This window comes from Ambystoma mexicanum, chromosome 5p (genome assembly GCF_040938575.1).
Source record: "Ambystoma mexicanum isolate Mex_15411 chromosome 5p, UKY_AmexF1_1, whole genome shotgun sequence".
Lineage (NCBI taxonomy): Eukaryota > Metazoa > Chordata > Amphibia > Caudata > Ambystomatidae > Ambystoma > Ambystoma mexicanum.
The window spans coordinates 246,267,790-246,295,568 of NC_090930.1; the positions used below are offsets into that span (position 1 = coordinate 246,267,790).

The following is a 27,779-nucleotide window of genomic DNA, read 5'->3' on the forward strand; positions in this document are numbered from 1 at the left end:
CCTTGAAAAGGCATCCACCTTGCCATTACGTACCCCTGGGCGATAAGTGATAACAAAATAGTTTTCCACTAAAAATAACACCCAACAAAGTTGTCAGGATGACTGAGCTTTTGCGTTGCGTAAATATTGCAGGTTTCGATGGTCTGTGAAAACTGTGATGGTATGCCAGGCCCCTAATAAACGGTATCTCCATTCTTTGAAAGTGCGTTTTATTGGTAGCAATTCCTTATCTGACGCTGTACTTCTTGGACCAGAAGGCCGCTGGATGCAGTTGTCCAGTTTCAGTATCTTATACAGCACGCAACGCGTCAGTTTCCACTACAAATGTTAGTTCGGGTTGTGGAGGTCTTAAAATGGGAGCGCAGGTACATTTTTTCATTTAATGTCTGGAAAGCCTCTTCTGCTTCCTTGGTCCAGGAGAATGGCTTGTGTGTTCGCAGTAACAAAGTTAATGGATGGACTAGTTGTGAAAATCCTGACGCAACAAGGCGTCTGTAAAAATGCGCAAATCCTAAAGAACTTTGGACTCCTTTCACTGACGTTGGGGAAGGCCAATTCAGAAATGTATCAACTTTTCGGTTATCCATTTGAATTCCCACTGGTGACAGGATGAATCCCAAAAACTCCACCGAGGTCGCATGAAATTAACATTGAACTTTTCTCTAGCTTGACAAATAGTTTGTGTTGTCGAAGTTTCTGAAATACTGCTCTTACATGGGTTATGTGCTCCTGGGCCGAGCTTGAATAAATGAGAATGTCGTCAAGGTACGCTACAGTACAGACATCTAGCAATTCGCATAAACCATCTTTCATAAAATTCTGGAAAGCTGCTGGGGCGTTGCATAAGCCAAAGGGCATAACTTTGTGCAGAAAGTCGTCTTTCATTCATCTTCTTTGATTCTCACTAAATGGTAAGCTCCTCGAAGGTCTAATTTGGTAAAAAATGTTGGCATCCTTAACTTGGTCCATTAACACTGGAATGAGTGGAAGGGGCTACCGGTTCTTAACTGATCTGGTTGAGGGCACGTTAGTCCCCTTCCTTCTTGGGCACGAAGAACAGAGGAGACACCATGGGGGACTTAGAGGGCCGAATAATACCATTAGCAAGGTCATTATCCAAATAAGTCTTCAAATGAATATTTTCTTGTTCAGTTAAGGCATAAATTCTGCTGCATGGGGTTTTTGAACCAGGGATCAAATCAATTTGACAATCATATGGCCGATGAGGAGGCAACACATTGGCCTTTCTTCTTCAAATACTTCTTGAAAATCTTGATACTGTGGTGGAAGGGTTCCTATTAACCCTAAGGTGGGTTTTTCACTTGAACTTCTTTTCCAAAGGTTCTGTCTTGCACATAGCAGCAATACTTACATTCCTCTGTAAAAGCTAAGGTTTTGGCACACCAATCGATCTGTGGATTATGTTTCTCTAGCCATGGAATTTCTAAAATCACTTTAAACTGTGGAACACTGATTAGGTCAAACAATATCTTTTCTCGATGTCCCTCCTGGCAAAGCAAGGTACAAACCTCAGTACACTTAGTCACTGGTCCGGATTTCAGTTGAGTAACATCTACTGCAGTGACATTTTCATTCACAGCCTATGGGTGCATACCAATACCCATCTTGCCTGCTAGTTCTTAATCCATGTAGTTCCCAATCGCACCACTGTCCACATATGCTTCCAGAGCATATATCTTGGAAGGTTGAAGGTCACTACTGAAGATGACTTGAACAACGAAATGAGAGATCTGAATTTCCTTCTTCTGGCTCGACAAGTCGACCTCTACACTCAGGCGTTGGAGTGGTCTGTCTGTTTTCAGTGATATTTCTGTCCGCCTGGTCTACTGCTCCCACTGGTTTCCACTGTGGTTTCACTGGACCGTTTCGCAAATGATGACCTGCTGAACCACAATAGAGACATACATTCTGTTGTCTCCTTTTGTCTCTTTCTTCTTTAGATATGGGACCCCAGACAACTCCTATCTGCATTGGCTCAGAGTGACTATCAGTCACTGGACAAGTTCCATAATCTTTTGAACTAACATACAGTGATCTAGTCTGATGTGGCCCGATCACAGCGCCAGTTCTGCAATCGGTTATCCAGCTGTATATTTAAGTCTATGAATTCGACACAACCTGTAGGAGGATTCACTACTTGTGCTAATATGTCTTTGAGCTCTCCTCGTAATCCTCGATAAAAAAGAGTGTGGTTCTCTTCTCCTATGGCCAATTGGTCTCTGCCAATAAGCGATTAAAGGAAGCTATGTAAGCCAACAATTCTTGGTTACCTTGGCGTAAAGAGAGCAGCCCATTATCTAAGACCTGTCCCTGAGCAGGATGAGCAAAGTTTCTTTAACTTCTGCCGAAACGCAGGGAAATTCCTCAATAATGGGTCATCTCGATTGACTAAAGGTATGCACCATTCAGCATCATGTCCTCCCAGATATGATAACACAAATGCCACCTTGGCCTGATCTGAAGGAAAGACCCCGGGTCTACACAGAAACTGTAAATTACATTGGTTCATAAAAACTGCAAAACGCCTTGCATCCCCTGTAAATCTCTCTGGGGCTGCTAGTGGAATGTTCCCGGGTAAAACTACCTGTAGTGGAGGACTGGCAGCGGAAATCTGAACCTGTGGAACCCCACTAGGAAGTGGTGCTTGTCCTGCTTGGGACTGTATTAATTGGCGACCCAATTCATCAATGCGTTCTCTGTTAACCACCAACTCTCTCCTAAGAGAGTTGCTTTCTGACCTAGCTGCGTGGACCTCTGCCCTTAACTCTCCCAAAATCTGGGATAAATTGTCAATTCCTGTGTCCTCCATTACGCTCAGGTGGCATATTTTAAATACTGGCTTTGCATTCTGTAACGCTTACCTAGACACCTCGGCAGTGTAATTCCTTCTCTGTCTGTGGACCTGTTACCTGGGCAATTTTTGGATTCCTTTCCTGTGTAAACTAACAATAGAACTGCTATGACGTCTATTTTTGGAGAAGTTACTGTATAACTGTGTACTTTGGTAATCCCTCCCTTCTCACCTGTGTTTATTTTTTGTTGAGCTCTCCATCCTGCTATTCTACAGGGGCGCCTTAGAAGGAAGAAACAATGAACTTTGGAAGGCTGATGTGTTATAGATTCTTGTCTTTACAATGTCTTTGCTTTCCCTTTATTTGTCTTTGGGTAAGTATCTAGTATCTGGAGAATATACTATAGTCTTTTAGATCTTGAATAGTTCCTATATTGGAGAGTTCTCTCTTTCTAATATTTTCCCTTTTACTTGCAGGTTCTCGGAATTCAGAAAGATAAATGGCTGTGGAATGACTGCGATGTTACTCAGAATGAAGAAACATTTAACAAACGTACGTTCGTCTGTACGGAGTAACTGCAGCCTTCAGGGAAGAGCGTGGTAACAACAGTGCAGTGAAAACTTGAAGCACCTTCAGGTACGTAAACCTATTTAAACTTCTTCTGTTTTACTTATGTGACGTTCGTTTGTTGAGGGGGATGGGGCGGTAGGGAAACAGACTGACCAAGAGATACTAAGAGGGACAGAGAGCTTTTATCCATACGATCTAGGTGTTTGGACTTAAGATCAAGAAGTGAGGTCTTTGTTCCAAAACTACTCCTAAAGCCGGATTGGTATGCATTCAGAATAGGGCATTTATTTAATGTTCTGAGATCTGAGTATACACCACCTTATCCAGAATCTTTAGTAAGAAAGTTGTGTTAGATATAGGACGGTAATTCAAAGGATTTTCCTTATCCAGACCTGCTTTTTTTTAAGGATAGGTGTTACCATTGATTGCTTCAGATCGTCTGGGACCTTACCTTCTCTGAAAGATGCATTTATAAAAATACATATAGATTTAATAAGCAGCGGGGGACACGTTTTTATAATTAGGGAGGCACACAAGTCCCCCTTGCAGCTAGAAGGTTTTAGTTTTTGTATTATATCCTGGAGTGTTTCCTCTGTAATTGGCGCGAAATGAAATCCATCTACTGTGATTTCAGTGTTTATGAATATTTGCTGTGAGGAAAGTACCTTAGCAGGTATCCGTTTCTTTCTTTCGAAAATCCTGTTCTAATTCTTAGTAGTTTATCTTGCATACCATTTTGTATGCGCTGGCACCATGCAGAGTCTCCGATCTCCATTTGGACCTCTGGCGGAGGGGTTGCTTCCTGTTTCAGGATTTTTAAAATTTCCCCGGCATCTGAAATGGCATTCGCAATACGTGAATTATGAAAATTACTCTTAGCTGCACCGCACTTTTATATTCCTTCACTAGGGTCTTAAACGCTTGAATGGATATCAGCGTGGGGTCGATTTTCCAAGCATAATAAGCCTTAGTCGTTGCCGATTTCTGCTTTCTCAGATCCTCTGTAAACCATACTTGACTTTTTAGGGCCAAGCTTTTTTGTTTCTTTGGTTTTAATGGAGTTAGAGTCTTAGATATGTTAGCCATACCGCTGATCAGACGAGCAGACATTTGGTTGAGTGCTGTGTCTGAGGGGAATTCAATATTACTATCTAATAGTGGTACTATATTGTTAAGGGTAAGACGTTTTAGGTTACGGGCCAACATGTGACCTTTGAATTGATAATTTTGTTTCATTGAGAAGGGCACAATTAATGAAAAATGTATTAACATATGGTCTGACCAACGGCATAACGTAGTAGATACATTCTGGCAAATGGTACTCAAGGTTACTACCCAGTCTAGCGTGTGTCCTAGTTCATGGGTAGGTACTGTCACTTGCTGAGAGAATCCTAAATACGCGCAAGTGAGTGGCCTAAATTACTTGCATGAGAGTCTTCAGAGTCACCCATCCAATAATTTATATCTCCCAAAATTATTAAGCGAGTAAGGGGTTTTAATCGGGGTAGGACTAAGTTGAATAACGCCTCTGTTCAACTGTCCTTCATAGATGGTGGACGATAGATCAACACAAAGTTAATTGTAGCCTAGGCGTTCATTCCAATTTTAATAGAGTCAATTTCTTCCTTGATGAAGCCCGGGACTTCCCAGATAGGAAGATCCTTTTTTAGAATTCTGATGCGTCCCCCACTCCTGGGAGGATTGGGAGTCCCGGATGTAGAGAGATACATAATGGTGGCGCACCAGGCGCCAATGCTGATTTTGGCGAGGCAAGAAGACTTAAAAGGGTAGTGCAAGATAGAACAGTCAGTCACAACAATCCCCTTGAGGGCTTTGCAAGCGCTAAACGCGGAAGCTTGGGAAAAGGGGGGCTCTATTGGAAGCACCCAAGATGATTTTACACAGCTGGGACAAAGCACTGGGGTGGAAACACATTTGGTGTGGGATGGGCCCACTCACCCCTTTAATACGCAACTGGATTTCACACCGGGACTTCAGCGGAAATTTTGGGAAGGATGGCTGGGAGCAGAATCACTGACCCTAAAGGATATGTATAAGGAGGGATATCCCTTGATATTCACTGACTGCCAACAGAAATTTGGTATTGGGGGGGGGGGGGGGACAAGAGAGATATAAATACACACAGATTAGACACTGGATCACGCACCCAAGGGTGAAAAGGGCGGGCACAAGGTTGCTGGTTGGACTGGAGTTACCTATGCGGGAGGATCTGATGGCGAGAGGAGTGTTAGGCAGAAACCTGTGCAGTTCCCTTTGGGAACACTGCAAAAGATTTAGGACTACAGGTGTTGGCAGTAAACCCACTTGGTAGCAGTCTGTACCACCCAGATTTACCTGGTAGCTGTGGCTGAGCAGTCAGACTTCCCTCAAGAAGAGTTAGGCAGTATGCAAAGTATACACAATAAGCACTCAGATATAATAGCACTGATTGAAACACTCCAGCACTATTATTGAAAATCACTCTCAACACAGTTACTATATATATATATATATATATATATATATATATATATATATATATATATATATATATATATATATATCCCTTATTCCTTATCAGACAAGTCTTAGTTAACACCACTTATTTCCAGACAGAGGTGAGCGCTTAACTATAGACGGCTCTCCAATAAGTTAACGAAAAAGGGAGGGAAAAAGGCAGAATGTAGGAAAATACACCACACTAATACTTAGGAACTCTTAAGCAAGGCAGGAAAGTCAAAAGTTACTTGTGAGCCAAAGTCCATAGCCCGGGCCCACTCTTGGAGAGCAGAGCACAAATGCGCCCAAGATCACACAATGACAACAGGCTTAAAAAGTCTTGCCGGGAGCTCAGAAAGGTTTTAGTTAGGCTCAGAAAAGTTTAGCCAGGGTGTCCCAGGCTAACCCAGGTTCGAAAGCCCGGGGCTAAATCTACCCCGTACAGTCGGTTGCAAGGGAAGCCAGGCGGGACACGGTACCTTATGTGGAAAGGATCCTCCAGCGGGGGCAGTTGTTCCTGGCAGCGGGTGCAGGTTGCAGCGTCGTCCAGAAGAGAAGATCTCGATGTGGAGGAAAGATGAAGGTCGTTGCACTGCTAGGGAAGAAACCAGCCGTGGAGTTTTCCGGTTAAAGGTACTACCCTTTGATTCGCGGTAGTGGTAAAACGTGGTATCCCGGTTGCCGGGGTGCTTGGCACAGGCAGGGCGGCCACGAGATGATCCGGGAAGGCGAAAAGACGGACAAACTGGTTATCCCCACCAGTCAAAGGAAGAAGACTCTCCGGGCTGGAGATCTCCTCTGTCGTCGGGAAAAGTGGTGAGACGGTTCTGCAGGGCTCCACCGGTGGTGTCGTCGTTGCAGGTCGGCTCAGCTTCTCCCTCTTCGGATTCTTTAGGTCCTGTGGCGACTTCTGAAGTTCCAGTCCCCAAAGCCCTGCTTTTATGCAGCAAACCCCCATTCATTCAGCCTAGCTGTCAATCAAACATGCTAAGTGGTGAGCTGGGTGGCTCACCACTTGGGCCAATCACACAAGAGTGCGACTTGAGTTGCCAAGGCAACTCAGTCCAGGGTGCCTAAACCCCCTCCCACACCCCCTGTGGTACCCAGACAGAGTGGCACCACTTTTGGAGGCTTCTGTTGAGAAGCCCGCCAAAAAGTGGAACAAAGGGCTCAACTTGGGTTGGAGTCACAGAAGCGAACACAAACGCCATTTTAGAACCGAGTTCTGGCAAAAAATACCAACCAGAGAATTAATATTAAATAAACCGGCGGTATGTTCGAGGCTATAGGAATTAAATAATTAAAGTTGGTAGCCTCGAACAATGGGAAATCCCATAGGAAAATATTTGCGGTCGAATATAAAAAGTAGTTTCCACTGTCACCAGCCAAAACTCGATCAGGGGGGACGGAGACGTAACCCCTCGACTAACAGACCCCGGGGCAATCGAATTGCCCCTACCAGTACGTCCACAATATGATGGTTTGTACTGGTTTCTGTTAATAATTTGGGACTAGTAAAGCCAATGGTGACTTTACATGCCCTGGGAGACAGTAGTCAGTCCCAGGGTATGGAGTCTATAGTGGGGGGTCACTATGACACCTGTGCTACTGCACTGAGGGTGCTGTGTAACATCACAAAAACACATGAAGCCCTATGGAGTAAAAGTCCCCATAGCCCATTAAACACATCTAGAGTCAAAAGAAACGCACTCAAATCATGCCCAAGAGTGAGGGTTAAAAGAGTCTCACTCTTGGCAGGAGAAAAAAATAAAACCCAAAAATCCAGCAAAGCTGCTGGGGGTCTCACTAGGTTAGGAAATTCAGCCTAAACAGAGAATTCTCCCTAACAAGGAGTGACTAGGCTTTAGATTACTGAGTAAGGCACAACCAGAGGATAATCTGCCGTAGAAAGAAAATTGGCTAAGGGACATGGGGGAACCAATATCGGAAGAAGAGGGGAGTCAGATACGGCCTAGGGCACACGGTTCGTCTAAATGCACCACGATCAAAGAGTCAGCTACAATTTATGTTATAGGTGGTATATGTCCCCCTATCGCCTACACAAAATCAATTCAAAATATTCTCCTACATGCTGGAGAAATTGCGGGCAGAGCTGTACCACATGTGGTGGTCCTGTCCAAAAGCAGTGGCATATTGGAAAGAAGTGCTGGGGCACATAAAAGACATTGTGGGTGTGGCGCTCCCTATGTCTCCCAAGACTATCTTATTAGGAGCGGCAGTTGAAGGCTCGTATGCAATGTCTGGGCCCAGGCCATCTTAATCATACACCTACTGTCAGCTGCGAGAATGACCCTGGCACAGAGATGGAAGTGTGAAATGGGGCCGACGACTGCCTGGTGGTGGGTCAAGATTTGGGGGGGGGTGGGTTATGGCAATGGAAAAGATATGGGCCCTTCGTACAAGGAAATACTTGAAGTTCCTGGTGGTCTGGAACCCCTTCCATGAGTTTGTGAAAGACAGGGAAGCCCATTTCTATAAACCACGGATACTTAAAAACGTGCACGTCACTTGAGGGCCCAAGAATGGACAACTCGGCACATACAACTTGGAAAGAACTCAATAGTGTTGGAAAACTCTGGACACCGAAGAATTGGGGTTAAAAGGGAGGGAGGGCGGGGGGTTAGGGGTTATATGTTGGGGGAATATTGAAAATAGTCTGAGGCAGTACAGTAACTATCAAACCTGAGAATCAGGGAGCATTATTGATCAGATGTTATACAGTTGGTTTGTTGTCAAATTTATATATGTTGCATGGGCGTCAGCCTCCGATCAATATATAAAACTGTTGTCCTTGAAAGCCAGGTCCGTAAGGGAGATCGATCACGCGTCCGGCCCAACTATACTTCCGGTATCCAGCATTTTACATTTCATACTGAAGGCACAGTCAAAAGACCCAGGGTGCTGTTTTGTGACGGTGAAGGGGGAGATCAAGGGCCTTATGTTCACGGTGGTTTCCATCTACTGTCCAAATGAAGGTCAGGACCAGTACTGGGAGTCGGTTAGGAGCAAAATTCAAACCTTTGCCGAGGGCATGCTGATAATTGGGGTGGGGGGGGGCTTCAACATGGTCTTTAACCCTGAAAGTGATAGAAAGAGTATGATCCCACACCGCAACCCAAACACAAAGGAGGACTTCTGCTCGCTTCTGGAAAGTTAATATGGAGTGAGGAGTGACACCCACACAAGGGGTCAGAGCTGTTAGGGAGAATTCTCTGTAAAGGCTAATTTCCCAAACCTAGTGAGTCCACCAGCAGCTTTGCTGGATTTTTTGGGGTTTATTTTTTTCTCCTGCTAAGAGTGAGGCTCTTTCTCCCACTCATAGACACGATTTGAGGTGTTCCTTTGACTTTGTATGTGTTCTATGGGCTATGGGGTCCTTTCCCCTATAGGGTTTCATGAGTTTTTGATATGTGGGTTACACAGCTCCCTCCGTGCAGTAACCCAGGGGTGTCGTAGCGACACCCAAACATAGACTCTATACCCTGGGACTGACTGTCTCCCAGGGCATGTAAAGTCACCATTGGCTTTACTAGTCTTAAATTGTGAACAGAACCAGTACAAACCATCATATTGTGGACGTACTAGTCGGGGCAATTCGATTGCCCCGGGGTCTGGTGTTCGAGGGGGCACTGTCCAGTTCCCCCCGACTGAGTTTTGGCTGTTGGCAGTGGATACTACTTTTTATATTCGACCGCAAATATATTCCTATGGGATTTTCCCATTATTCGAGGCTACCACTTTTTTTTAAAATAGCCTCGAACATACCGCCGGTTTATTAAATTAATATAAATTCACCGGTTGGTATTTTTTGCCGAAACTTGGTTCCAAAATGGCGTTTGTGTTCGCTTCTGTGACTCCAACCCAATTCGAACCCTTTGTTCCACTTTTTGGCGGGCTTCTCCATAGAAGCCTCCAAAAGTGGTGCCACTCTGCATGGGTACCACAGGGGGTGTGGGAGTGGGTTTAGGCACCCTGGACTGAGTTGCCTCGGCAACTCAAGTCGCACTCTTGTGTGATTGGCCCAAGTGGTGAGCCGCCCGGCTCACCACTTAGCAGGTTTGAGTGACATCTAGGCTGAATGAATGGGGGTTTTCTGCATAAAAGCAGGGCTTTGGGGACTTGAACTTCAGAAGTCGCCACAGGACCTAAAGAATCCGAGGGAGAAGCCGAGCCGAGTCAATGTGGCTGATTTGATTCTAGGCCTCTTGCCCGTGCATATAAATTGGTTCGCCATAGTTGGTAATTTCGCAAAGAAGCTCTCCGGAAGTGGTGAGGGGAGGGACGTAAATAGAGTCGGGGGAAGAATATTCATTTTCCCTGATACCATTCTCCCAAACCAAGAGTGTGTGAGGGGGGCCCAGCGCAGAAGGTCTAATCTTATGTTGTCTAGGATGGGCGTATAGTTGACCTCTGCTAGTCCTGTAAGGTCTCTGAGGAGGCGAATGCCCAGGTACGGGGATGACGAATCCTCAACTCTCATTCCATAAATTGCCTTCCTGCGCTTGGTCGCCAAGTCGTCCGCTCCTATGGGCATCACACTGGACTTGGGGATATTAATTTTAAGGCCGGAGAACCTGCCAAAGCGCTGTGTCTGGCTTAAGAGTTTGGGAAGAGATTCTGATAGGTTTGTCAGATAACAGAATATTGTCAGCAAATAAGGAGAGCTTAAAATCTACCTCACCACATTGAATTCCCATAATTCCTTGGTTTTCCCTGATAACGATTGCCAAGGGCTCCATAGCGAGGGCTTACAGCAAGGGGGAGAGATGGGGCAACCCTGCCTAGTCCCTCTCGAAAGCTGAAGTGGGGAGGAGACAGTGCCGTTGATGACCACTTTTGCCGTGGGGCCATTGTAAAGCGCTTCTATCCACCGCCTGAAGCGCGTACCGAGCCCCATCTTTTGCAAGCCTTTACCAATGTACTGCCAATCGACACAGTCAAAGGCCTTTTCGGAGTCAATTGATATCAGATGTGCTTCTAGCACCTTACTGCTTACCTCATGCATTAGGTTTATGGACTTTCTTATATTGTCTGCTCCCTGCCGACCCTGGATAAAAATCCCACCTGATCTCCATGAACCAGAGAGGTCATCTGATGCCAGAGTCTGTTGGCCAGCAGTTTATCCATTATTTTAATATCAGTGTTCAGCAGAAAAATGGGTATATGTAGGATTGGCACCTGGCTGGGTATTTACCTTGTTTTGGGATCACTACCATCAGTGCTGTCAACATAGACTGTGGGAGGGAGCCCGTCTCCAGAGCATTGTTGAACAGTTTGGCCATAAATTGAGCCAGAATGGAACGAAATCTTGTGTAAAAGAGCACAGTGAAACCATCCTCCCCAGGGGTGGTGCCCCCCTTCATACCACTAATCGGGTCTATCACTTCCTGGGCGGTAATGGGAGCCTCAAGGGGTTCTGCCTTATATGCCGAGAGACTGTATTGAGAGAGAGTCCACAAACTGGTCTATATCTGACCCATCCCCATTGTAGTCTGAAGTGTAAAGTGTTTCGCAGAATAATCAAAATTCTCAGCTATCTGTGGGTCATGGAGGAGTTTTTTGCTGCCTACTGATCGGATCGCATCTACCCTCCTGCTCTTTCTCTGCTCTCTCAACCTCCATGCCAGTATTTTGTCAGCCTTGTCCCCTTTTTCCATATGTTTTTGTTTCAAGAATGAATTTTCTCTCTGTTTGGCCAACCTAGAGTGCTTTCAACTTGGCTCTACAGTGTTGCAATTCGGCCCACTTCCCTGGGAACATTTGGGTTTTCAGTTTCCCCCCTCCGGCTGAATGGACTCAATTTTCCCCCTAAGGTCCCTCTCCTTGCGCTCCCTTTCCTTCTTTATGTTTGACCCCATTCCTATCAGTACTCCGCTGGTCGTGGCCTTAAATGCTTCCCAGATCACTGGGGTCTCTACCTCCCCGTTATCGTTACTTTCAAAAGATTCTCTGATCGCTTTCAGGAGTGACAGGGCTAGCTCTTTGTCCCGTAGAAGCTGGTCGTTGCACGACCACCTAGAGTTATGTTGCTTCCGGGGAGGGGGGGCACCCCGATTCAAACCCTCACCAGACTGTGATCGGACCACAGGATTACCTCTACAGCGGCTTCACACTCACGTTCTAGGAGGGGATGGGGATCCACAAGGATGTAATCTATCCTAGAGAAATTGCCATGTACCCTTGAGTAGTATGTAAATAGGGGGCCTTGGCCCTTGCTAGGCAGAAACCTGTGCAGTTCCCTTAGGGACCACTGCAAAAGATTTAGGACTACAGGTGGTTGGCAGTAAACCCAATTGGTAGCAGTCTGTACCACCCAGATTTACCTGGTAGCTGTGACTGAGCAGTCAGACTTCTCCCAAGATGAGTTAGGCAGTATATAAAGTATACACAATAGGTACAGAGATACAATAGCACAAACTAACACTGACCAGAGCTTTGGTGTAAAAGTATATAATTATTTAAAGACACACTTGTAAATTACACTAGCACAAAAAGAGGTAAGTAAATTCAACAGTCACTAATATATATATATATATATATATATATATATATATATATATATATATATATATATATATATATATATATATATATATGATACATTACTCACCGTAATCGTATTTCTGATGCTTGTATCTGCTTAGATTCACATGCTGTGCATAGGCCGACATCTAGTGGAAGCTGCGGAGTATTACAGTTTGTTTTTCGAAACTCGAAAATGGGCGTCGACACAGGCGTGCCAGTAATCCTATCCCTAGTGTGACGTCCACTGTACCCAAGATCCCTCACGCGTCTAGGATCCTCAGATTGTATTTTTTCTGACATGAGGAAGCATGAGGAGTAGCGTGAGTACAGATAATCCAAGCAGATAGACAGAAAGGTAAGACTGCAAGCAATCATGCGCCTTCTCTCGGAGGGGAGGAAGGGTGGGTCGCATGTGTATCTAAGCAGATACAAGCATCAGAAATACGATTACGGTGAGTAATGTATCCCTTCTGAGGCTTGTGGAATCTGCTTAGATCACATGCTGTGCATAGATTAGCGAGCAGTACCCAAAGAAGGAGGTGGGATGTGAGAAGGGTCATGAGCAAACAGGTGTCTTAGAACCGCTTGTCCCACTTGTGTATCTGTCTTGGAATGAGTGTCAATGCAGTAATGCTGAGTATAAGTGTGAATAGAGCTCCAAGTAGCTGCTTTGCAAATGGTGTCGAGGGGAACATTTGCAATGAAAGCCAGAGTGGCCCCAATGCCTCTAGTAGAATGGGCCCTTGGCGTAAAAGGCAGAGTTTTTTCAAATAGAGAGTAACAGCTGTATACAGTTGATAATCCACTTCGAGATCGCGCCCTTAGAGACGCGATCCCCCTCTCTGCCTGTAGCTACGGAGACAAACAGTTGATCTGTTTTCCTTAGCGGTCTGGTTTTATTCACATAGTAGAGGACCGCCCTACGCACATCAAGGGTGTGTAGTTTCACCTCAGCTGAGCTTTGCGGGTTCTGGAAGAAAGCCGGAAGCTCGATGGACTGGTTTACATGGAATTTAGATATAAATTTAGGTGAGAACCTAGGGTGTGTGCGTAAAACCAGTTTGTCTTTGTGGATAGTAAAGAAAGGATCCTGCACTGACAGAGCCTGAATTTCACTGACCCTTCTTATAGAGGTAATGGCTACTAAGAAGGCCGTTTTATAAGTCAGGTGTTTTTATAAGTCAGGTACTTTTATGCATGGGTTCGAAAGGGGGCCCATGAGCTTAGCTAGCACCACATTGAGGTCCCATCCTGGCGGTGGGTTCGAAATAGGAGGGTGAAGTCTCTTTACTCCTTCCATGAAGGCTTTAACTACTGGTACTTTCCACCACGATACTTTGTTATGGGATGTGGTGTAAGCCGAGAGGGCTGCCAGGTGTACTTTCAGAGAGTTAAAAACCAAACCTGCGTCCAGCAGGTGGAGCATGTATGTTACAACGTTGGAAGGAGTGCAATCAACTGGGTTGATTTATTTATTCTGGCACCAAATAACGAATCTCTTCCACTTGTCAAAGTAACAGTGCCTTGTGTTTGGTTTCCTGGATTCTTTAAGGATGTCCATACACCTCTGTGGTAAATTGAGATGCCCAAACTCTATGACCTCAGGAGCCATGCTGCCAGGTTCATTGAGTTGGGTTCCTGGTGCACTGTTTGACCTTGTTGCTGGGACAGTAGGTTGTACCAGGCTGGGAGTTTGATGGGCTCGCACACCGCCATCCTGCGTAGGTGTGGAAACCATGGTTGTCTCGCCCACATGGGAGCAACTAGGATGAGCGTCATCGATTCCTTGTTCATCTTGTACACCACCTTCCTGATGAGAGGAGTTGGTGGAAAAGCGTACGCAAACATCCCTGACCAGTTCATCCACAGGGCGTTCCCTTGGGAGTCTGGCTGGGGGAACCTGGATGCAAATCCTGGGCATTGTTTGTTTTCGCTTGTGGCGAATAGGTCTATAGTGGGGAAACCCCACTGAGAGAAGAGATCTTCTACGATATCTCTGTGAAGGACCCATTCGTGTTCTTCTGGGAGGGAGTTTCTGCTTAGGGCATCCGCTAGGGAATTGAGCTCCCCTGGAACATGTTGTGATGACAGGAAGATGTTCCGTCTGAGTGCCCATATCCAGATTTTCTGGGCAAGCTTGGACAGATTTGGCGAACGAGTCCCTCCTTGTTTGTTCAGATAGAACATGGCTGTCGTGCTGTCCGTCCGGATCTGCACTGACAAGTTTAGTAGATGGGGCTCGAACGCCCGAAGCGCTCGGAATACTGCCAGAAGCTCTAGCAGGTTGATGTGGTTCTTGGCTACTGAGAGAGACCAGAGACCCTGAGCTGTGTGGTGGAGATGGTGAGCTCCCCACCCAGTCAGGCAAGCATCTGTAGTTACCACTGCTTGTACTTCGGGCTCGTAAAAGGGTTTTCCCCTTGCGAGATTCTCTCTTGTCCACCAGTGTAAGCTCTGTACGAGTGTTGGCGAAACGACCACTAGATCGTCCCACTGACCACTTGCCTGAGATCACTGTTTCGCCAACCATTCCTGCATGGGACGCATGCGCAGACGCGCGTGGGGGACCAGGTAAATGCATGACGCCATCATGCCCAGTAACCGCATTGCTTTGCGTACCGTTATTTGTTGACCTGACTGATAATGTGGAATTTGCAGTAGTATATTCCGAATTCTCTCTTCCGAAGGGAAGGTCAACCCTTTTTGAGTATCTAGGATTGCTCCTAGGAACTGTTTTGAGGTGCTTGGCACCAGACTTGACTTCTTCTCGTTGATAGAGAAGCCTAATTCGTTGAGGCGGTCGATAGTCCTCTGAATGTTTGACCTGCAAATTCCTGGGGTTTCCCCCGTTATGAGCCAGTCGTCCAGATAAGGGTACACTGGGATTGCCTCCCTGCGTAGGTGTGCAGCTGCCACCGCCAGTACCTTGGTGAATACCCTTGGTGCTGAAGCTATCCCGAAGGGCAGTACCTTGAATTGGTAGTGGCGACTGTCCACCTTGAAGCGCAAGTATTTTCTGTGCGCTGGGAGCATGGAAATATGAAAATAAGCATCTTTCATATCCAAGGTTGCCATGTAATCCCCCTTTTTTAGGAGGGGGATTACCTCTTGTAGCGTGGTCATACGGAATTTTTGGGGCTTGACATACTTGTTGGCAGGCCGTAAGTCCAATACTGGGCGCATTGTCTTTCTTTGACACAAGGAAGTAAGTTGAATAGATACCTTTGTTTACCTGGTGTCCTGGGACGAGTTCTATCGCATCCTTTTCTAGCACAATGGCGATCTCCTCGAGAAGGATCTTCTGATGTTCTAAGGAGTGTATTCTTTGTCGTGGAGGGTGGTTCCGGGGACGCTGCAGTAATTCTATACAATATCCTGTGGACACTGTTGACAGCACCCATCTGTCTGAGGTGATCCCTTCCCAAGCCTGGGTGAAGTTGGAAATGCGTCCCCCTACTGGGGTTGCGTGAGAAGGGACCCTGAACTGAGCGTCACTGCTTTGGTGGCGGCGTGCCACCTCCCTTGTTGGGGCTGCCTCTGCCTCTTCCACGACCTCTCTTGTTACCCCTGCCGTAACTTTGGGTAGACTGCTGGTTGTTGTTCCATTGTGTACCCTGTCCTTGGGCATAGTTGCCTCTTTGTGAATTTTGGCCGCGTGGGCGACGAAAATTACTGTTCCCCCTCTGGTTAGGGGGTTTGTTGGTAAGCTGGCCAAGGGATTTGAGAGTCTCGTACTCGTCCTTGGCATTTTTAAGTGCGTCTTCGACCGCTTTCCCAAACAATAGATCGGGTTCCACCGGCTTGTCTATTAATGAAGCCTGGGTTTCTGTTTTGAACCCCGACTGCCGTAACCACGCATGTCTCTTGATAACAGTACCTTCTGCTATCAATCTTCCTGCGTTGTCCGCGGCGTCGAAAGTTGTTTTTAGTATGCAACCAGACACGGCTCTCCCTTCTGCCGAGATCCGAGCCAACTGGCCCTTTAACGTTCAGGAGCAGAGGCTATGAGCGCCGCGACCTCTTCCCATTGATGGCAGTTGTAACTTGCCAACAGGGTGGTGGAGTTTGCAATCCTTGCTTGGTAGGCGGACGTTGAGACTACCTTCCTGCCAAACCCGTACAGTCTTTTGCTCTCCTTGTCGGGAGGAGCTTCTGACGACGATAAGGGTGTCCCAGCCCTCTTCCGAGTGTTGGTAACCACTAGGGAGTCTGGTTTAAGATGTCCTCTTATATAAAGAGGGTCAGACTGGGCTGCCCGAAAAAGTTTTTCGACTCTGGGGTTGACGGCTCTGGTGAGGTTAGGATTCACCAGGGATGGATCTATTCTACGTTGGATGGATTTAAGGATAGGGATGGTCTGAGCGACCGGCCTCCTCTCTCCCACCAACTCTTCTGCAAAGTCCCTTTCCTCCTGTACACCGTGGGTGTCGATGTGAAAATGTTCTGCTGCGCGAGCGAGAACTTCATTAAGGAGGGGCTGGTTATCAACTGGCGAGTCGGTAACTGGGGCTTCGCTCTCTACCGGGGAATCTACTCTGTAAATTTCCTGCTCGTCTTCTACCTCCTCCAGGTCCTCATCATCCGCATAGTATTCAGTCCCGGTTTGTTCCTCCATAATTGTAAACTCCTGGTCCCCTTCAGGGAAAGGCTGTCCTTGGTATCTGGGGTGTGGAGTAGAGTATGGAGTAGAGTAAGGCTGCACCTCGAAGGGTTCAGGTCTTTCGAACCGGGCCTTTTTACTTAGGGGGATAGGATCAGAGGAGCCTGAGGGTGTGGCCCCTTGAGGGTCATACGAAAGGAAATGTTCTGGGTTTTTGTCATAAAAATCAGCTAAGGAAGACATCCTTGACATGACCCTGTCTATGTCTTCACTGGACCATTCTTTGGAACAGGGTATGACTTTAGTAGGCAACTTAGAGGACTTATCAAGGGTACCCTTGCTGGATGTTGATGTCCCAGTAGATTAATGTTTGTCTGTCTGCTTAGGGTGGAAGGATGGTCTTACAGGAGTGGAAGGCTGTGCTTTCCGTTGTTTCCCCCCCTCCCCGTGCGTGGAAAAATGTTTTCCCTGCCCCTTGGAGGCCCCAGGGACTTTCGACGCCTGGCGTCGAGGGTCTGGAAAGGTATCTTGTTTCGAGCGTGGGGCCTCGCTGGTGTTAACTGCGGCCTCGGTCTCCTGGATCGCGGCCTGGGGGTGGAAGTCGTCTTCGTCTTCCGACGATCGAACTTCCGTTAATCTAGGGAGCGAGGCACTCTTGGCAAGAGTGGATGATTGCCTTGCGTCATGAGGCGATCTCGATCGAGAGCGCCCAGAGGACACAGAGTCGGACCGTTCTATCTGTGCCTCTTTCCGAGAAGTCGACGTCTTCGATGTTCGGTTGGACTTAGTGTGCTTAGTGTGTGTAGGGTGTGTAGCGCTTGCGTCGCCGGGGGTCTTCCCCATAGCCGCCCTGCCGGACAACCTTCCGAGGTCGGGGACCTGCGCTCGGCAGTCTTTCGACGCCGTAATGCCCTCGCCGTCCGAAAGTACGGCGTCGCTGCCATCGCTGAAGGCGCCCTCCGCTGCCATGGCCGCCTGCATGGCGTGGTGGGCCCAACGCTTTGTCGAACGGTCCTTAAGTGTCTTAGGCTTAAACCTACTACACGCTCTGCAGTTCGCTTCGGGGTGGTCCCTCGGCAAGCAGAGATTGCACGTGGCGTGCCTGTCGACCCAAGGGTATTTGCGGTTGCACTTGGGGCAGAATTGGAAAGGGGTACCCTCCATACGCACCTTGAGGCAGCGGGCTGGTAAGTGTAGGAAATATATAAGGTGTACCTATATACCAAGAGTGAAGAGTATGTACCACCCCCCACTCTCCCTACTTGCAGGGCCGAGGCCAGCGGCCTACTAGGCCCGGGCCGAGGCCAGCGGCCTTCCGAGGCCCAGATCCGTCGTGCAGCAGCCGACGGTCGATGTCTTCTCCAGCCGTCGTCGAGTGTCGAGGGTCAACGTTGGGGTGGGGAAGGATGTCAATAAATAATTTTAAACTTCTATAATTAGCAAAAGTATGGCTAAGGCCAGGGGACTCCGCAAGATGCTTCCGACCAGTATGGCGGAAAAAAACAATCTGAGGATCCCAGACGCGTGAGGGATCTTGGGTACAGTGGACGTCACACTAGGGATAGTATTACTGGCACGCCTGTGTCGACGCCCATTTTCGAGTTTCGAAAAACAAACTGTAATACTCTGCAGCTTCCACTAGATGTCGGCCTATGCACAGCATGTGATCTAAGCAGATTCCACAAGCCTCAGAAATATATATATATATATACACAACCCTGATTACTTATTAGACCAGTCTTAATGAGAAACACCACTTATTTCCAGACAGAGGTGAGCGCTTAACATAAGATGGCACTCTAATAAGTTATATAAAAAGGGAGGGAAAAGGCGAAGTTATGAAAGCACACAAATTTCAATACTTTTCAAAGAACCACAGTGAGGCAGGTTAGGCAAAGTCTACTGGAGAGCCAGGAAGTTCAAATGCCAGGCCCACTCTTAGAGAGAGCAAGCGAAATGTGTACAGGATCACACAGTGGGGTTATGCCCAAAGAGTCTTTGTAAATAGTTCACAAAAGATTGAGATCAAGTTAGGAAAAGTTAGTTAACAGGCCCCAGGCTAACCCAAGTTAGAAAGTCGAGGATTTACTGTCACCCCGAACGATCTGTCGCAAGGGAAGACAGGCGGGACACAGTACCTGAAATGGGAAGAACGCTCCAGCGGGGGCAGTTTTTCCTGGCTGCGGGTGCAAGTCGGTGTTTCGTCCAGAGGAAGAGATCTCGACGTGGAGGAAAGATGAAGGTTGTTGCACTGCCAGGGAAGAAACCAGCCGCAGAGTTTCCCGGTTACAGGGTACTACCCTTTTCTTCGCGGTAGTGGTAAACCGTGGTATTCCGGTTGCCAGGGTGCTTGGCATGGGCAAGGCGGCCACGAGATGGTCCAGGAAGGCGAAAAGACAGGCAAACTGGTTATCCCCACCAGTCAAAGGAAGACTACTCCGGACTGGAGATCTCTGTCGTCGGGAAAAGTGGCGAGACGGTTCAGCAGGGCTCCACCGGTGGTGTCGTGAGGTAGATTTTAAGCTCTCCTTATTTGCTGACAATATTCTGTTATCTGACAAACCTATCAGAATCTCTTCCCAAACTCTTAAGCCAGACACAGCGCTTTGGCAGGTTCTCCGGCCTTAAAATTAATATCCCCAAGTCCAGTGTGATGCCCATAGGAGCGGACGACTTGGCGACCAAGCGCAGGAAGGCAATTTATGGAATGAGAGTTGAGGATTCGTCATCCCCGTACCTGGGCATTCGCCTCCTCAGAGACTTTACAGGACTAGCAGAGGTCAACTATACGCCCATTCTAGACAACATAAGATTAGACCTTCTGCGCTGGGCCCCCCCTCACACACTCTTGGTTTGGGCGAATGGTATCAGGGAAAATGAATATTCTTCCCCGACTCTATTTAAGTCCCTCCCCTCACCACTTCCGGAGAGCTTCTTTGCGAAATTACCAACTATGGCGAACCAATTTATATGCACGGGCAAGAGGCCTAGAATCAAATCAGCCACATTGACTCGGCTCGGCTTCTCCCTCCTCGGATTCTTTAGGTCCTGTGGCGACTTCTGAAGTTCAAGTCCCCAGAGATTTTAGGGGCTGCGGCCTCCCTGACTTCAGATTAAGCACTTGCGGAATGACACACTCACCCCAAAAAAGTTAAGGACTTTTTTGTGGACCTGTGCCAATGGGATACCGCCTCACATTAGAACCCACCCTACCGTATCAGTGCTGTGGAGCCTCTGGAAATCCAACAAAGCAAACTCTCCCATCTCCTCCTGGCCTTCGCCCCTGAGTTTGTTGTGGGGCGCTGCGCTGGTCCTGGGGTACTAAGGGCTTCCGGAACACGCAGCAGTGGTTAGACAGGGGTCTGGAGAGAGTAGACCAATTGTTTAGGGCGGACGCCTTCAAAGTGTATGAGGCACTATCAGAGGCCTTCGGAACCGATAATTTGAATGTCCCTGAATACGTGAGCTTGAAGGTTATTTTGACCGACCTGAAGTGGCGCGTTACTACCTCCCGACCCTTTAAACCCCTTGAGAGAATCCTCTGCGATTCTACAACAAGGAAGGGAGGACTTTCTAGAATTTATAGGTTGCTGGTCACTGCTGAGCTGGAGGGGAGGCAGAACTTCAGGCAATGTTGGGTGACAAGAGCAAGGGAAGAGATAACGGATGATGCCTGGGGGGGAGGTGGGAGAAGAGAAAAAAAAAAAAAGTTAAATGAATGTTTGCTGGCAACCTGTACACGTCAGCTAGGTAACATCCATTTTAAAATCCTCCAGTCTTGGCACTGCCGCCTGTGAGACTATCCAAAATGTTTGTGGGATCCTCCCCCCTCTACCCAAGGGAATGTGGACAACGTGGTCCCATAGATGGCGGGAGTGTCCGGCAGTTCAGGTATACAGGACCGAAGTCTGAAGTTGGATCAAAGATATGGTCGGTGTGGCTCCACCCTTGCGCCCCACCCAGGTTTTGTTAGGTGTCCCGCCACCTGACTCAGAAATTGTCCAGGTTCCCAAATATCGAAGCTATGCTGAGAGCTGGAAGGGTAGCGCTAGCCCAGAAATGGAAAGACAAAGCTGCCCCAACTAAGAAGGAACTATTAACCAAATTGTAGGACATATTTACATATGGTAAGTTGTCAGCGACGGTAAATGACAAGATGCAAAGTTATTTGATGGAGTGGAGTACCTTCTTTTTGAAAGAGGGAGGTGAAAACCTTACTCTCTAAGCCAGATTGTATGTTTAGACTGGACTCGCCACGGGCCTCTTTGGTTGAATAGGCCACCTGAAGTGCACAGGTACAATTTCCAGAAACCATAACGCCAGAAAAAGCTGAACTGTGGGCCTCAATTACGAGCCTTAACATCCCAATGGATGGACGGTCATGTTAGCTCATGTGAGGAGATTGGGGGGTCAAGCAGAGGGGTTTGGGGTAAAATTGATTGTTAATATTATTATTGCTGCTTGAAACTGATTTGTTTTCATTGATTTTTCCATTAGGCAATAAAAAGTTTTTTTAAAAAGACTTCTCCGATAAATCAGAGAGACTGGCACGGCGAAACCTGAGACTCTTAGAAGTTCAGGGAAAAGACCACGCTGTGTAATAGAATGCATGTGCAGAATAGATGGTCTGACACTAGATCTTGGGAGCGAGATCAGACAAGCCAGTTGTCCAGGTAGGAAAAGACATGAATGCCCTCCGTCTCCCGAGGCAAGTCGCCACCACTGTGACCAGCTTTTGTGAAATCTGCAGTCAAAGAAAGACCAAACAGAAGTAGTTTGAACTGATAGTGATGCTGGCCCACCATGAACCTCAGGTACGTACTGTGCTTTCGATGAATGGGCATATGAAAGTAGGCATCCTGAAGGTCCAGTCATACAAACCCGTGCTGGAGGGTCAATGAGCTGCAGATCCGGTAATGGACGCAAACCCAGTCCTCCATTGGTACCAGAAAGTAGGTTGAATACCAACCTCTGCCCCATTCCAAGCGTGGCACCATCTCTTTTGCACTCAGAGAAGCAGACAGACCTCCCCTGGGATGGGGTCTGGGGCACAGGGTTGGAGTGATGGCCATGGTCCAGAGAACGTTGCACAAAAAGGAGACAGCATGCCCGTTGGATTACCCGCAAGGCCAAAGCAATCTAACGTGGTCATAGACCATTCCAAGCTGAATAGGTAGACACCCCTCCCCTCCCCCCCGTCAGACATCTCCTGATGCCCCGCAGGGAGTTTGTGGCAGGAAATACCACACAGGAATCTCTTGCTTGCTTTGCAGTCTTCCCCAGGCTGCCTGGCCTCAACCTCACGGGATATAGGAGGATGAGACTCCTTCCCCTGCTCTACGTGCCGAAGGAACAGAGGGTTGTTTGACAGTCAGTCCCAAGGACTATGACGTAACCTTTGATGATTGGACCATCTGGAGGGCTTCATCAGATTTAGACCCAAAAAGGTTTTATCCATCAAAAGGCATGTCCAAAAACATAGCTTGGACATTGTGTGCAGGCCCCGACATCATCCAGGAGTGATGCCTTGCCACTTTACTTGTGGCCATGGATCTTCCGACACAAACCGCAGTGTCTAGTCCATATTGTAAAATCTGATGAGGCTTCTATATACAGTAAAGCCCCTCCCCCCGCGCATCTCCCCCCTCAGGGATGTGATCAGCTGCATTGGACCAGAGACCGAATGAGAATTTTGACAAGGAACAAGCAGAGTTAAATATGCAAAAAGCGAGACTGATCGATTCAAATACTGTCTTCCCCCAGGTGTACAGCCTTTTACTCTGTCAGGGGGGAGAGAAGGAACGGTGATGACTTTAGGTTTGCAGTCGTGGCCTGCACCCCTAAACTCTCAGGGTAGGTATGAGTGGACAAGAAGGTTGGATGCAAGGGGGTAGGACAATGCTTACTAGCCAACTCCCTGTCAATTGCAGGTGTAAAGGCAGACCTCTCTGACACCTAGCACTGGGGCCTCAACTACTACATTATAATGCGTTATAAATCCCATATCATATCTTAGATTGAATGGCAGCAGTTTTTCCTTTTTGGGGCCTTAATCCAGGATGTCTGTTAACTAATTGAATCTTGGGCCTGGATGGAGTAGATATGCCATGGGCATCTGCCACCTTACCCATAGGTTTCTGAAAAGATGCAGGAGAAGTAGTTGGAAGAATTTCCAGTTTAGGAGAGGTGTCTAGACCCCTGGCCTCCTGTAGATCTGAGGCAGCCCCTGGACGTCTTCACTTTCTTCATAGAACTCCGCTGGGAAGTCCCTCTCTTCTCAGGAGACAAAAGGTTCCAACCCATAGGGCACCTGGCCCCCCCTCTTCATCATAGATATCATACATCTTAGACATGAAGGGCTTCAAAGGAAGAGCAGCAAATTCCAGAGGGGTCTCCGGCACCCACGGTGCCGACATTGTGGAGGACTAAGTCAGAACAGATGCCGAGACTGCAATGGCCGAAGGAGAGGCCCGACAATGCTGGGGAACTACGTCTCTCTTTAGGAATTTGTCAGAAACCATAGCCGGAGCTCTTGACGTTCCTCTGAGTTGGAAAGTATTTTCACAGGCACACCTGCGCAGTGACTGTTTACTTGCAGTCATCGTGTGCAGGTGAGTCCTCCGAACCCTCCAAGACTGACCGGCGTAAACCATAGTAAAATCATGGGCAACCATGGTATGTCTATGAACTTAAAAACAGACTGAACAGAAATAAAGTAAAAGTGTACACAACTCAAAACACATGCCTGCTGCATCACTTCTTGCACACAGAGGCCTCAGTGGCACTGGCTTGAGTCAAAGTAGAGCCGTGCAGCATCCACTGGTGGCAATAAAAGGCCTTCTGGCCAGTGTGCCTCTGGAGGTGTTTTTTGAGAAATGAGGAATCTGTGGGAGGAAGTTATACATTAGAAAGTAATTTCTAAACACCCCACTCATTCATTTAAAGTGTAATGGAACCACAAAGAGGTTTGCTATGCATGCTGGTGCTGTACAAAATACCCCAAAAAAACTAAAGAAATTAAGGAAAGTTTCGGTTTGTTGAAGTAAACCAATTTAAAAAACAAAAACGTAAAGTGGGTTTCATGTTACTTACTTATAATCAAGTGGAGTTTGATGATGTTCAGGCTGCATTGGATAGACACCCACACCCATATAGCTCTCTTCAGGTCGTAACCTCTTTGGCTCCCTCATGATGGTTGAAGTGAGTTGTGGCGTCTGCATCATGACGGGTGTATGAATTGTTTGTTCCCTGTTTAGCCACATGGTTTCACTGCTACCACTTTCTTCTGCTATAAGGAAAATATGTATGAAGAGGTTTTTTTTTCCAGAAAAACGACTAGTTACCTAAGCAGACGATCAAAAGCTCATTCCTCCAATTTAATTAACAATTGTTCAAATTGGGCCATTTTGATGTGCCAATGGAAAAAGTTACTGCAGCGTAACTTAAGTTCAGAACACTGCATACATATAACAGAATAAATTACTTACCTCTCTTGGTAGTTTTTTTTCCGATTGATGTTCCTTCCACAGATTGCTCATCTAAAATATTCTACCTCAGCACAGCTGATCTTTTCCACTTCTGGGGGGTGCATTGCAGAACTGTAGAAGTGATGGCTACCAGGAAAATAAGGCTGAGCAATCTTAAAGAACATGAATATAGGGGGCTCAAATTGAGTGTCCATAAGAAAGGATAACACTAAATTCAAATCTCACGCAGGAACACCAAACTGATTGCACAATCTCTACATAAACCACATAATTTTAGGAATTGTGCAGAAAAATCCTTGTCTGTGATTTTTTTTTTAAACAAGATGGGGCCAGGTACATATTCCTAGTGTGAAACAGCAGGCCCGGCCTGGCCAATGAAATCAGAAAATCCAAATCAGAGTATGTAGGACCGGTGAAAGTGTCTAGGATCCTGCCCCTGCCACAAAGTCATGCATTTACGCCACCTTTAAGTATAGATGGCTTAGTGGCAAGCATCCAAGCAGAAAGGCACACATTGAGAACGTTAGCTAATTAATCCCACTACTTGTATCTCAGCAGCCAAGCATGAAGATTCAGGTTGCTGAGGTTCAGGTGGCTATGTCCAGAAGGTACAACGTCCTTTCATCGCGGGATGTTTTGTCACAGGTTTTTTTACCGCACATTTTTTTACAACCCCCCCACCCCCCATCTAATTTTTTAGGGCAGGGGTTAGAAAATGATATATGGGGTGTGGCTGTTTGGAAATAGATAACAATTAAAGGGGATGGGGTTTGGGGGGACATCCCCACCAAAAATAATGTAAAAAGAAATTTCAATTGATTTTTTTCAGGAAACAATTCTCAGTAAAATACCCCGCGAAAAAACATCTTGCAATGAAATGAAATTAAATGAAATGGAACCGTCCAGAAGCTCCATGTAAGATATCCTCCGAGCCCAGTCAGGCACGATCAGAATCATCGTAGACCTGAAAAAGGCACACCCTCCTTAGAACTAGGGGATTGTCTGGGAACGCACATGAAGTTGAAATGCCATTTGATCGTAAATCCTCCCCAGAGCTCCCAGACGAGGAAATTCCCTGGAACAGGAAAACACATACTTCCCTCTCACACAGGAATCGAAGAGGTCAACCTGAGAAGTCTCACAATGGGAGACTTCCTGGCAAGGGTTCCATTAATGGGAGGCCAAAGCCTGACTACTCAAGGCACGAGCAATGAAGTTCTCTGTCCAAGCTAGATGGGCAGCTTCAGACTTGCAAAATAATTACCTCTCGGTAATGTTCCAATGGATGTTACTCCCAAGGATTATTCAACTATGACAATCTATCTCCAGGGCAGCTTATTTTGGGAAACACTTCTACCACCAGTAGGCACAGCCTGGCTCTGTTCCAGAGAACTCTATTGTGGAGGGTCTTCAACACATTATAAGGGTGTACTAGCTATCCACCAGGAAGGGAAGATTGGGAGGTTAACAAGGAATCCATGGGAGGAACATCCATCAGAAAGAATATTTTTGTGAGGAAAGTCCATGTTTTCTTCTAATGGATTCCTCCCTTCCAATGATTCCTCCTCTGCCAGACTCCCAAAGGAGTACATACATCTGGGGGAGTGATGAAGGAAGTAAAGATAGAAAGAGGACATCACCTAAACCAGAAAACCTGGGAACAATGCTCTACCGAAATGAGCGTCTCGCCCTAAAAGGGAATGCAAGAAGTAATGTTTTGCAAACGTGCATTGAAGCCCATGAAACCGCATGGCAAAGGTCCAAGACACTGTACTCTCTTTGTAAGGTAATGTGACATTACCCACCAGATAATAGCAGAGATGTATAGAGTGATCCACTTTAACAGGGTTTGTTTAGTCACAGCCCTGCCATCACAGGCCCTCACAGGAGTGGCAGAGGTGGTAGCTCGCACAGGGTTCAGCGGAGGGAATCACTCCTGGGCCTTATAAGAGTGCAACTGAAGAGAAATCACCAAGAAGGATCTATTGCGAGAGATGGAAGACTGAGGCCTCCTTTGGAAGTAAGGGTACACTGTCTTTGAAGAAAATAAGGGGGTTTAACAGATGATGCCTATAGCTCTCGCACCCGCCTCGCGGAGGTGATGGCAACCAGATAAATTACTTATGGGAGAGCAATCTAAGAACATGCTAAGGACTTGAATGCAAGAGGCTCAAATGGAGCACCCAATAAGGAATAGCAACACAAATTAAATCCCACACCAAACCGAGGTAGAGGAACCAGTTTACAAAATTGCAGCAATAATTGCATAACAGTGGGAATTGTGGAAAAAGAACCCTGCTCTGGGATCCTTTCGAAATCTGAGATAGTGGCTAGGTACCCCTTCACATTGCTGATCTGCAGGCCCTTCCTGGTCAAGAAAAGCAAAAAGTCCAGAACAGAGGATATGGGGCAGGTGAAAATGACCACATCAGTCTCACGATATAAAGCTGAACATGTATGCCATCTACAGGTGTAGTGGCGTGCCTCCGAGCTGAGAAGCAAAATCAGGAAATCAGCTGACAAGTCTCACTGCCCCAGAGCACGCAAGCATGAAGGTTCAAGGCTGCTGAAGTTCGGATGGAGGACATGCCTGGGGGATCAGATCCACTCGATTTGGGGGGTGTCAGGAAGGGCAGATAGACATGTCCAACACACTGGGTAATTTTGTATTTTTTTTTACATTTTATTGTATATGGTTTACAAAAGAAACCTTTACAAATACATTGAGTAAGAGAAAAAAAACAAAAAAAAACATACATTACAAATAGATTTCATTAGACATATGTTTAAAAGATACAAAGAGACCCAAATATCCTTTTTCTAAGATTGAGAGACATCATGCAGAGCAATTTAAAAAATTCAGTGCAAGTTAAAATTCAACACAATGTTTAGTGACTAAAAAGCAGCTTCCCTTTACATATAGACACATTTTAGCAAAAGTGTCAGATAGAATTTCAGATTTTTATATACATACATGGTATAGTCGATGCTATAGGAAGGTAAAATTCATCATACAAATTAATCAAAGGGAAGGGGGCATACAAATCTAATGCTTTGATAAATCCTGCCACAGCAAGCCCATCCTTGATTTTAGAGATGTCAAGACATACCAAATAAGGTGTTCTGCCCCCAGTCGACCCACAGTGTTGGATCTACCTAGATAAATGTCCCTAGGACCTTTTAGAGCAACACATTCTAGAAAAAGATGGCGTGTAGATTCAATTACCCGAGGAGAGTGACAGAAACGGCATGTAAGGTTCAAAT

At 46.7% G+C, this 27,779-nt stretch overlaps 1 protein-coding gene across 6 annotated transcripts in view; it reads right to left on the bottom strand.

Moving 5' to 3' along the window:
- STAG2 (STAG2 cohesin complex component) overlaps positions 1–27,779 on the bottom strand; it is a 2,060,662-nt gene that overhangs the window by 207,341 nt on the left and 1,825,542 nt on the right. For 4 of the 6 annotated variants that reach the window (XM_069612659.1, XM_069612661.1, XM_069612663.1 and 1 more), the window contains exon 32: positions 24,121–24,316. In XM_069612659.1, the coding sequence (XP_069468760.1) occupies positions 24,121–24,316 (196 nt within the window). The remainder of the gene's footprint in view (positions 1–24,120; positions 24,317–27,779) is intronic. The other 2 variants (XM_069612662.1, XM_069612664.1) reach the window with 1 other exon arrangement.